Genomic DNA, 12,490 nt, shown 5'->3' with positions numbered 1-12,490 from the left:
TGAGAGGATTCTGGCGCCGCAGCGTCCGTCGCTGGAGACGGCGTTGTCGAGACAGTGGGCTGCTGAGCGGATGGAGGCAGGGTTATCATCGTAGATGCGGGGACGTAGTTGGGGTTAGGCACCATGATGAACGACTTTTCCGATGCACCCGCAATCTATGACGTCACCGAAATAGTTGAATTAGAGGGAAAGGATCCATAATTTTTAGGGGTACTGGCAGAAACCCTCCTTCTACCACAACCACGACTACAACCACTAGGCTGATCCGCAATATCTCTACCTGTCGTCATGTCTGCAAAGAGCATACCAATTAAAAATGTGCTAAACATATTCACGATAACATTCAAAATACTTAATTAAAATAAACTACGTTAAATTTAGTTAAAAAAAATACGTTATCTGTTGAAATCAAATAAAAGAAAAGAGGTAAGTATACATTACTCTTTTATTTATTACTATAAGTAGTAGATAATTTTTGTTAAAAACATACAAAGTATTTTTAAAATATAGAAATACTAGACAAAAAAAATTTTTTTAACCAAGTTCAACCAAGTTAAATTTATGTACCTCCATTTTTTCTTTGTATGTTCTTCGATCTTCTTCTACTAAAAAAATAAGAAAAAGCTACAACAGTTTTTTTATGTGCGCAATTCTTTTTCAACGTCGTCGTCATCGTCATCGTTGTCTTCTACTTCTATTTCTTCCTCCAAAAAAGAGTAAGAAAAAACTACAGCACTCTGTTTTATGTGTGACGTTTAAGAAATTTCGGTGCTATTTTTTTCAAACAACTCCTCCTCCTCTTCCTCCTTCTTCTTTTCATAATTTTTTTTTGTTTCACACTCTCATTATTCTTATTGTTTTACTCTCTGAGAAGAATAAAAATTAAAAAAAAGAAAAAAATTAAACAAAAAGAGAAAAGAATAAAAAGAAAAAATTATGAAACTTTTATTTTATTGTTTAATTTATCCTTTTTGACAATAAACACAATAACTTTTGAAGAAAAAATACATAAATTTATAAATAAAAACACTGAAATTCTGCAAGAGAAAAGAAAGAAAGACGAATAAGAAAAAGAAAAAAAGATTGCATCATTCTATTTTATGTGTCACGGATAAAAAATTTTGGTACTATTTTTCTGTTTTATGTTTTTCCCAAATAACTCCTCCTCCTCTTCCTTCTTATTTTCATAGTTCTTTCTGTTTCACACTCACATACTTCTTGTTGTTTTATCCTCTAAGAAGAATAAAAATAAAAATAAAAAACAGAAAAAAAATTAAACAAAAAAGAAGAAATAAAAAGAAAGAATTATGTAACTTTTTTATTTTTTTTTTTGGTTTATCCTTTTTGACAATAAACAAACACAAATTTAAAAAAATACGTAATTTTATAAATAAAAATATAGACATTCTTCACAAAGAAAAAAGAAAGAAGAAGAATAAGAAACAAAAGTAAAGATGTAGCATTAAGTCCAAAACCTTAAAAAAATTTGGTGCCAAAATTAAAAACTTCTTTTGTCAAAGTTAATAACTTTATATATCTTTAAAAATTTCAGTGCTGTTTTTTATGGGAAGAGGAAAAAGTGTGATTTCATGCGCATGTCTATGAGAAATTTATATTGAATTTAAACAAACTTGATTGGACTTAGTTGATAAAATTACTTAGATGTGTAATAATTAGTATTTTTTATTTAAATTAAATAAATATAAAATTTACGAAGATACATAAAGTACAATATAATTACATAAATACACAATTAGCCACATTTCGGTTATTAAGAGGGTTTCGAAAATTGAACACATTATGGGTATTGAGTCCCCAATCTGTGTCAAAAGAATTAAATGAGGTCTCAATATCCGAAATACATGCAAAAATAAAAATGTAGATTCATATCCGAGATATATACTTAATGACTCAATACCCGAGATATGATCATTTTTTATTTTAGTGATATTTTTGATAGAACATATGGGTATAATCTTGATCATAGTGTTACTGTAGTTGGTTATGGTACAAATGAAAACTAGTACTAATTATTAGATGGTTAAGAACTCAGAATGAGGTGAGAAAGGGTACATAAGGATGAAATTATGAAAAGAGGCATATATACTGGTCTTGAATTATATGGAATGGTCCTAAATGGTTCTTATTCCACTGCATAACTGTGGGTGAATTCAAGTTTTTCTGACGAGTATGTTATTTACTTTAGATTCCAATGATATTTATATATTTAAAAAAAATAATTTTTATTTTATTAATAAATAATAAATAAATTAAAAATTAACTTTTTATAAAAAAAAGTAAGGTCTTTTTTATAAATAATGAATAGGTATATTTATTTTTATTAAAATAAATTAAATTATTAATTAAATATACTCGTATTATTATACTGATTATTTATGAGTAAGGATAAATTATTATATTTAATTATTTATATTTGTATATTTGATTATTATACTCATATATTTGATAATTTATAATAAAATTATTTATGATTGTTTTAAAAGAGTACTATAATAAAATTATTATCTCTTAGATATTATTGTGTGATATTATTATATTAATCTTATATTGTATAGATACTATTTTGCCATACCAACATAGAAGATTGCCTTATTAGATTAAGCATAGTTATTAGAACTGAATCGGTGATCGAATCGGTCAGGCTATCGGGTTACTGGGTTACTGGTTCAAATGGTAGATTACTGGTCGAACCGGTTAACCCAGTCACTAGTCAGGCTACTGGGTCACTGAATCATTGCTCACGTACAATTATTTTCATGTGAAGTTGATATTTAAGAACCGTTAGATAATTTGACAATTTTAACTAAATTATCATCTGACAATTTTCAACTATCAACTTCATATTAAGACAAATGTATGTGAGTCTTTACATATTATTATATACTACAAGTATTTATTGAAAAATAAATAAATTGTGATTAATAAAATTTTTTTGTTTATTTTTTTAATTTTTATTAAATATAAAATTAAAGTTAAATAAAATATAATTGATTTAAAAATGAGTGACTTTAAAATTAAAATAAATTAAATATAAGTAAAATAAAATATCCTATATGTATTATAATTTGTACTTATATTAGTAAGAAGTATGTAACTTGGTGGTCCTATCAACTTTGTTACTTCCTTCATGTAAGGGGTTCGAACCCCAGCATGCTGGTGCGACCGAGCAGTTCGGTCAGACCGATCTTCACCGGATTTGACCGATTCGTACTGGTTCTCTACCTTAAGCGATTGGAATCTTGGACCAGACTGGTCTGATCCGATTTTAATAACTATGAGATTAAGTATGCGTGTAAAGTGTAGTCAATTTATTTTTATACACGTATGATTTATTTTAATAATGTCATTTTTTAAATTAATTTTGTAGTACTCATAAATAACTAATACAACAATATAAGAATATTTGTTTTATTGAATTAAATTAAATTATTAATTTAAATTATAATCATCCAAATTCTAAATGAAATATTTTTATAAATTTAAAATTTAAAATTATTTGAATTAAATTGGATGAGCACATCTTAGATACTAAGTCACCAATTTGCGTATTGTGCATATCTCGAATACTAAATTCATATTCTATTCTTGCATGGATGTTGATAGTGAGACTCCATTTAACTCTTCTAACATAAATTGTATGTGGCCAGTTTTGCATTATATAATTACACTGTATTTCATATATTTTTGTAATTTTATATTTATTTAATTTAAATAAAAAAATTCCAACACCTAACAAGACTCTTTAAAATATGTGTTTATTATAAAATAAATTATACAATATTTAAAATAAGAACTAATTTACAAATTTTTACGATGTAAAAATTTGATTAAAATTTAATAAAATTATAAAAATCAAGTAATTAAATCTTATCATTATTTTCAAGAAATATAAAAAAAAAAACAAAATAAGAATGGGGCATTCCGAGAATTGAACTCGGGACCTCTCGCACCCTAAGCGAGAATCATACCACTAGACCAAATGCCCACTCTTTTAATCTCAATAATTAGAGAATTTTTCCAATAATAAAAAACATATCGCGCTATAAGCCCAGTTAATAGTTTAACACATCAAACTTATAAACAAAATATGGAGTATGTGCCAAAAATAAGATCCAACACTACATTTAGTTGTTGCCAAATTATGTCACGTTCAACTGTGCATGCTACATTCGGTCAGTAATATGAAAGTAGGCTTTTACAAGGAAAAATAAATACACACTTTTTTTCCCTTCTAATTTTTAGATGCATTTTCTCCATCTCCGGTGTTCTTAAATAACACACTAGTTTATTCAGCTGCAACATATTCTTCATCAAAACTCAGATTCAGTGTCTGTAATTTGAAACCCGAACCTTGTATTGTTTCCACCAAACTAGAAGCCACACCTGTTGCTTGGACAGTTGTCTGCTTCTTCAACTAAACAAACATCATAGAAATTCACCATTAATGATTTTTTATATAGAAGCAGATTCTATGTGCAATTTTTTAAAATAAAACAGAAGGTACATTCTAAATTGTTTCCAAGACATAGAATGGGTTCCTCATATTGAAAAGCTAAAAATGAAGTGTATGGCAAAGGTTACTAACCCAAACAATTATAATTTAACACCTATTGGGATGATCATTTCAAATTAATTGATAGTATAGAATGATTGATATATGAAACTTTTCAAAATTTTAGTTTTAAGCAGCATGTTTGTTCCAGAAAATATATTAAAGAAAAAAAAAATCCATGAGCATAAATTTATGGAGTTCGTCATTTTGTAGAATATTTCATCTTTGCATTACCTGCACTTCCAGGATAACACTATAAAAGTAGATTAAATTCTTTGAAATTTGAGTTTATCACTGGAATCCTTTTGGCAATATTAGAGTATACCTCTACAGTTGCGAGTCCCTCAAGAACCTGAACCTTCAAACTTGCAACACCCTCTATGTCCTGCCCAAAAAGAACTAGACTTGAGGAAATTGAAAAGCAACATAGGTTCAATTAAGCCAAATTTCACAAAGACAACGGCAACATGACTAAAGAAGAAAGAAGACAAGTCACAAGAGTCCCCAGCAAATTATTTCCTGGGAATATAGCTTAACAAAAGTCGCTAGGTGGTATGGATTTCTTTCCAGAAATTGTAACAAATCTGCAATATAACCACTCACAGAAAAGGAAGGAAATGTTGAATGCAAAGAGAGAAAAAGTTCAACCAAAACACAAGCAACTTCACTTGCTTTTCCTCTCTTACCCCATATTACAAATTTACATTTGTTCTGCAATGCATATGCAGAATCTAAAACATTCATGAAATAACTGTTACAAATTCCAGCTAGTTCACCTGCATTGGCAAATCAATTTTTGGTACAACAGTGTGTGCATCATGAGCTACTTTTCAGAATACCAGAACGCTGCTATAAAATTACATAAATGACAACGTTATTTCACATTTTTATCCAATTCTGTAGAATGCATTAGACCCTACAACTAGAGGAAGAGACATGGTCCAGCATAAATAGAAAGTCCATGTCTGACACCTCTATCTACACCCTCCTTAATTTCTTCATCATCATCCTTTTATCATTTCCTCAATCAAAGATACACACAATTTCTAAAGTATTATTTTAATTTACAATTGAACACAACATGCATTGGAATTGGGATTAAAAACCATCACAAATGTTTGTCATACTTCCTACCCTCCAACATCATTACAATTTATAATCACCCAACAAAAACTGATATGGTCATTCTGAGAAGAAAATAGCAGATAGTTACTTCAAAAGCATATTCTAATTATAAGTATTATTGCTACTACTGCTACAGGGAATCCAAAGAATAAACACATACAAGGAAATACGTCAAATCAAAGTAATAGAACAATAAAAGAAAGTTTTCGGATGCACCTCTAAGGCCTTGGATACGGTTGGAATGGCTGATTCACTCATTGTTCCCTCTGCCTTCAAATTTGCGAAATGCAGACAGTTAGTCCCAAGAAAGAAGAAACAATTAAAAAAAAAAAGGAACACAACTACAATTAGTAGTAACCGAAAGTTACTAAACACTCGAATAGACTCAGATTTTACCAGTTTAGTTTCCTGAATTGAGTTTAGGAGTGAAATTGTATTATTAAAGTGTGTAATCTCTCAAGTTTGAAAACCTTGCTGAAGACGTAATTGCACAAACACTCAAACACAACCCAGCCATTGAATGTTCAAATTAGTACCCAAAGTTCACCAAGAAAAAAAAAAGTATTGATTGAGTGAACACTACTAGTAAAGAACAAAAATTGGAGTCACAAGTTAAAGGCGCATCAACATAACTAGTTAAATTAACAGGCAATGTTCCACTCCAACTCTAGAATTTGAAATTAGGGCATTCTAACAAAAGCACGGGAACTGGATTGGGGTGCGTGTATTAATACCTGAAAAAACATGGTGAGAGTATCAGACGGAGAAACGGGAACAACAACGGGTTGTTGTTCGGTGGTGGCTTCTTCTTGTTGCTGTTGTTGAACCTCTTCTTCAACAGCTTTGGTAACGAATAACCACCTACTTCTACGGTTGTTGTTGGTGTTGTTGCAGGTTGTGCGTGCCCGCCGAGGAAGAAAAAGCTTGGAATTTTGGAAGGGGAAGAAGGTGCGAAAAGCAAGTGAAGAAGAAGAAGAAGAAAAGGAAGGAGTGAGGAGTGTAGAAGAAGAGAAAGGAATGGAGCGAAAAGAGAGTGTGGCCATTGCGGCAAATTCTCAAACAATGAACGCTCACTGTGGACGTTATTTGCCACTGGGCACTGGGTGGCGTCACCCTATCTGTCTATCCAGTATGCACACAAACACAATCACAAGCAAACGACGCTAAATAAAATATAGAATAGAGTATGCAATCTCAAAGGTCAAATTGTGGTAGAAAAGATATCGAGTTAATCCTCAAAATGCTCCTGAAATTTGGAGACACATTCAATTTGATCCCAAAATTTTAATTGACTCGATTTGAATTTTTAAATTTAAATAAGTGATTCATGTTAATTTTTCTGTTAATTTTCATTAACAATACGTTTATTTAGAACGTTAAGTGACACGTGGAGTTGATAAGTGGCCTTATTAAACGTTGTTGATATAGACAAAAATTTTTTAGATTCAATTTAATCCCTTTTTTAATGAATATAAAACGCTAACAAGTACCAAATTCTCAAATTGATATCGTTGTTTGGGTGTTGAGAAGATGATGAGGAGCACCAGTCAAAATTTCGGAAATTGCAACAGATCCCATTCACATGGAAGTTTGGATAGGAATCTAAATCGAGCTAGATCTGGAAAGGTTCCACACTGGTGTGGTTGTGAAATACGTCCCGTTCTTTGTTGGTCTAGAACAGAAACAAATTCAGAGAGACCATTTTTTAGATATCCAAACTATAATGTGAATTCTTGAATTGCTTCCTTCTTGAATTTACATCTTTTTGTAATACATGCATAATTTATTTTGTGGTTCTTGTTGTGATAGACCTCTGAAAATAGATAGTGTAAACTTTTTGTGTGGACAAATAGCGTGGAAGAAGAAGACATGACTGATAGACATGAAACTGAAAATAGAATTGAGTATTGGAAGATGAACGTGGGTTGGAAGATTAGTGCAATAGAAGCTGAAATTAGGATTTTAAAAGTATGGAATAGTATTTTGAATTTTTTTCTTGTTTTGTTTGTAGTTGTAGCCATTGGCTATGTCTTGGGTGTAGGAAAGTGATGAATAAAATTGAATTAATGTCACTACAATTATGTTTTTTTCAATACAAATCTATTTTGTAAATTATAAGGTTTGACTAAACCTACAAATTCAGTAAGGATATTACAAATAGGTATGATTCTGTAAATTAAAAGTTGTGACTAAACCTATAAAAATAAAATGGTAAGAATAAACAAGAGACTGATTATAAATCTGCAAATATCAATAATAAACTAACCTATAATTTATCTACCAAATCTCTAAATTGCAAAATAAGTTATAATAATAAACTTTGAATCTGATTTTATAGGTCAACCATAGTCATTTCAATGACCATTGTAACACATGATAAACCAAGAGTGATGTCTAGAATGTCATCATTACAGTCACAAAACAAAGGGGCTATTTAAAAGGTTCCAAAACAAAACTCTATACAAGACATGACAAAAGACATACACAATCACTTATGCAAATTTTAGTTACAAAAGACAACATAATTTAATCTCTATTTCTTCCTTGGTGTTTTGAAGCCCGGAGTAGGGACAAACTTCATAAATTCAGTAAACTTTGACGTTGTCCCAAAACTAGCTTCTTGCATTGGTTCCACACCGGAAGTTGCTATTCTTTTATGCGGCAACTTATCCAGCCTTGTGAGTGGAGGCACCTACATGTAATTAGAAATATTTGATAGATGATGAATAAACACATAGTATTTTCCTAAATGTAATTAATTAATGTGTTATATAATGGTACTTGCTCTATAATTTGTGGCCGTGAAACAATGGGTTGGGTGATGTCAATTTCTGAAACGTGTGGAGCATCCACAGTTTGTATACCAGCAGTTGTCGCAGCATCATCGGGTGCATTTGCATTAGCTCCATCTTAGGATTTGGATTTAGCTACAACAGCTACTGCTGCAAGGGCACTTGTAATATCATCAGCTTTTCTATGAGCACAACTTTTTTTAGTGTGTCCTTTAACACCGCAGTAGGTACAAGTAAATTATTTGTAGATTCTCTTTAACTTTGTTGCAGTTTTAGACTTCTTACTGCTCGAAGGTTCCTCATCAGCGTCCTTTCTCCAAAGTTTTCTGGCCTTCTCTTTTAAGTGGACTCTTCCTTGGTTCATTCTTGCAAGATAGCACATCTCTAACAATTTCTTGTCATGTGAAAGTGCTCTCAGTCCATTCTTTAAAGGTTTCACAAGAATAAGCCACTAACATTCAACAATGTTAGCATAACCAAGCTCTTTGTAGTAATCCCTCAGTGAAAATACATTCAATCTATCTTCATCTAATCTAGATAATTCATCCGTATTGTCCGTTTCGTAAACAACACTGTCATCATTCTTTATAACAAAGATGCTTCCGTGATGATAGACAATGGTTATCAAATCACCCATCTACAAATATAATTCAAACAATTAACAAATTAACTTCAACAATCAATGCCTTTCATATCATGCATCAGATGATTCTACATTAACATGCCAATCAATATTTTTTCAGAACAGAAAATATAAAAATTCATATATAAAATTTATCCGTGTAACAACAGCTATACAATTTTTTGTTGTCCATAATTAACAGCTTCGCATTATCACATTGACAAGCATAATCTATTTACTCATTCATGAATTTCTCATTTTTTATTTTCAAAAAAAAAACTCAACTATTGAATCATTTAGAAGAGTTGAAGTAAAATGATAACAGTAAAACTAAACATCTCAAATTGAAACAAGTTGAATTTGTACTTGTTATTATGTACTCTATAGTACATAATTCCAACACTAAGTGCCAGTACTCATAACTCTCCACTAATTGCTAGCATGTTTAGTATAAATATGTAAGAAACAAATGATTCAATGTCCTCTCTTCTCTGTAACACAGTTAACGTTAATCATAATTAGTCTTTTAAAAGAAAAAAAATCATAACAGAGGACCAATAACTAAAACTATCCTCTTTCATATTGAACCCAATTTATTTGAATATCAAATAGAGCACAAATTAATGGCCTGTAAACCCCAACCAAGAGAAGACACAAAACATAACATTAAACCTAAACATAGAATGCTTGCGTTACTAACCCTTTTTGGAGAAACAGTGGTGCGCAATTTCTTCTTCCTCGTGCTAGCAAACGAGAACGCGTGTGACAAGCTTTGCTAGCGCCTTACACTACCAGCGACATTGATCTTCCACAGTATGATGCATGCGAGAGAATGAAGAAGAAGAAGAGTTTTCCTGTTTTGAGTGGTTTGATGATTGGTGTTGTTGAATTTTAATCTCATAATGAAAAACGCTGTCGTTTGAAGAGAGATTACCCACCAAGGAGAAAACGACTTCCTTTAATAAGCCCACCTGTTAAGCCCACGTGTCACTTAACATTCCAGGTAAGCGTGTCATTAACGGAGATTAACAGAAGGGCTAACGTGAGTCACTTATTCAAATTTGGGGGTTCAAGTAGAGTCAATTGAAATTTCGAGGGTTAAATTGAGTCTGTCTCCAAATTTTAGGGACCATTTTGAGTATAATTTCAAAAGATATCATATCAGTACACCGAATAGGATTGACTTTCATATAAAATTAAAATTATTATTAGAATTATCCATCTTCATCTCTGTAAAATTTGTCTGAAAGATTAAGAGGTTTTAGCCAAAAAAAATACAATTTTTTATCTTTGATTTTTTATTTTGTGGGACTAGTTAATCTTTTGTTAATAATCTCTCTTGAGTTAAAAATATGTTTATGTGGTAGATAATCAACTGATTTTTTAATTTTTTTTTAATATACAGTGACTATGGTTCGAAAAAATCAGATTTGCCGGTCAAACCAAGAATCATCAATAAAAACGATCCGATCTAGTACTTAAAACTGCCAAATTAAAAATTACTTGAAAATTGTTGAACTGGCTAGTTGGACTGGACGAAAAATTGACCGATTCTTATAAACAACATCGTTTTGAGTTCTTCTTTTAGAAAAAAAAAAAAACCACCTACCCCTTCCCCAACACCCCCCTTCGTGACTCATTCAGACTTAAAAAAGCAAAGTTTCAAAGTTAAAAAATTAGGGTTCTAAGTTCCACTGCCGCCACAAGGAGTGAGTCATTGTCGTCGTCCGTCGAGCTTTCGTTGCGACCCTCTCCATCCCTTGTTTGGACGTTTGGACTATTAAATAGTTCCATAACAAAACTTGTTTTTTAAGTTTTTTAATAACTGTTAAATAGTCATTTTCTAATTTTAATTACAAATAAACCCTATATATTTTATTTAATTATAAAAAACTATTTTTTATTTTATAAATTAATATTTTATTATTCATCTATTATGTTTATTAACAATCAAAACAAAACCAATAATGAATTAGATCTTCCATTGATTGTAATAACTTTTTGGCAATCCAATTGATTAAAATTTTATCTTTGATCCGTTACATCAGTCAAGGGTTGTGAAATCGTGTTTCTTAGAAAATCAATCGATTGGATTAACAAAACAATCGATTGAATTTCAGGTTTTCCATAACTCAATCGATTGGACTTCAGGTTATCGCAAAACAATCGATTGAAAGTTGTAAGGTAGTATGGTTTTTACAAAAATCAATGGATTGGTCATATTACCCAATCAATTGAATGATGACTAGAATGTGTGTTTTTTATAATTCAATCGATTGTTTATGTTACCCAATCGATTGAAGGCTTCAAAGCAACTTAAGGTCCCACAATTCAATCAATTGGTTGTGTTACCCAATCGATTGAAGTCTTCAAAGCAATATAGATTTACCCAATTCAATCGATTGGTTGTGTTACCCAATCAATTGAATTGTAAACTATGCCGTTCTCAATTTTCTTATCGTTTTCATAAATTATTATCTTATTATTTATCTATCTTATCTTTAAAATTCTATCTTCAATTTTTTATTTAGATACTCTAAACTTATCTTTTCTTTAATATTAAAATTATAAATTGGTGAATAATCTATCACCAATGATTCAATCTCACAATTAGAATCGTGTATCAATCTCTTTGATTGTAAAAAATTTCATTGTTTTTCTTTCGGATATCCATCTACTTAATATCCAATTTTTATTCATTTTTTATCCCTCTATTTAATATCCAATATTTGTTCATCCTTAATTGATAATCACAGTTACAACAATCAGCAAAGGTCCAATCAATTTTTTCATTGTAGTATTCAAAAAAAAATCCACCGTTTTGATTTCAAAATCGATGTCAGTGAATAGAATCTCTAATTTTGCAATTCTTTGTTTCAATATTTTATTCGTGAAATTGATTGTGTAATGAAAATTTTTTTCATCTTTTAATTATTTACAAACATTGAGAAATACTAAAAAATAAATAAATTTTATTATTTTTTATTATTAATTAATTAGCAATCAGGAACAGACCTAGAGGGGAGCAAATAGTGGCCTCGCCTCCCCCCCCATTTTAAGAAATTATATTTATATATAAGAAATGTGTTTAAAAAATAAAAAAATATTATATAATTTAATAGTTTTATATGTATTATTTTTCACTATCTAATGAATTTATGTCTTAATTGTTTAATTCACTAATATTTTTTATTTAACTAATTTAATATCATACCCTCAAGTTTTTTAACCTTTCAAATTAGTTTTTATATAATAATCTCTATATTTATTTTTAAAAATCTTTTATTTTTTTATATTAATATATTTAACATTCATATTATTATATTAATAATAACTTACGTAGTTATATTTTGATAATTACATTATGTACTTTAGATA

General features: G+C 30.0%; 1 protein-coding gene and 1 non-coding gene across 2 annotated transcripts; both read right to left on the bottom strand.

Annotated features, from left to right (window-relative positions):
* Positions 1-3,934: 3,934 nt before the first annotated feature.
* Positions 3,935-4,006, bottom strand: TRNAP-AGG (transfer RNA proline (anticodon AGG)). The gene has a single exon. It is a non-coding gene; the product is annotated as a tRNA-Pro (tRNA).
* Positions 4,007-4,095: 89 nt separating this feature from the next.
* LOC130979754 (uncharacterized) lies at positions 4,096-6,882 on the bottom strand. The gene is made up of 4 exons (XM_057903290.1): positions 6,433-6,882; positions 5,915-5,968; positions 4,899-4,958; positions 4,096-4,435 (listed from the first exon to the last, which is right to left on the bottom strand). The coding sequence occupies exons 1-4, from the start codon at positions 6,739-6,741 to the stop codon at positions 4,307-4,309; spliced, it is 552 nt and encodes a 183-aa protein (XP_057759273.1). The 5' UTR covers positions 6,742-6,882; the 3' UTR covers positions 4,096-4,306.
* Positions 6,883-12,490: the final 5,608 nt, after the last annotated feature.

This window comes from Arachis stenosperma, chromosome 5 (assembly GCF_014773155.1).
Source record: "Arachis stenosperma cultivar V10309 chromosome 5, arast.V10309.gnm1.PFL2, whole genome shotgun sequence".
In the NCBI taxonomy this organism is placed as follows: Eukaryota; Viridiplantae; Streptophyta; class Magnoliopsida; order Fabales; family Fabaceae; genus Arachis; species Arachis stenosperma.
Note: the sequence above shows the minus strand (reverse complement) of the source record. Positions and strands in the feature narration are given on the sequence as shown.

Bases quoted from the DNA above. Each gene is read 5' to 3' on its own strand.
- LOC130979754 (XM_057903290.1), bottom strand. From the start codon at position 6,741: ATGGCCACACTCTCTTTTCGCTCCATTCCTTTCTCTTCTTCTACACTC. The intron at 5,969-6,432 runs GTATTAATACAC...GCAAATTTGAAG, and splicing joins CTCTCACCATGTTTTTTCAG to GCAGAGGGAACAATGAGTGA. The intron at 4,436-4,898 runs GTATACTCTAAT...ATGTTTGTTTAG, and splicing joins AGGGACTCGCAACTGTAGAG to TTGAAGAAGCAGACAACTGT.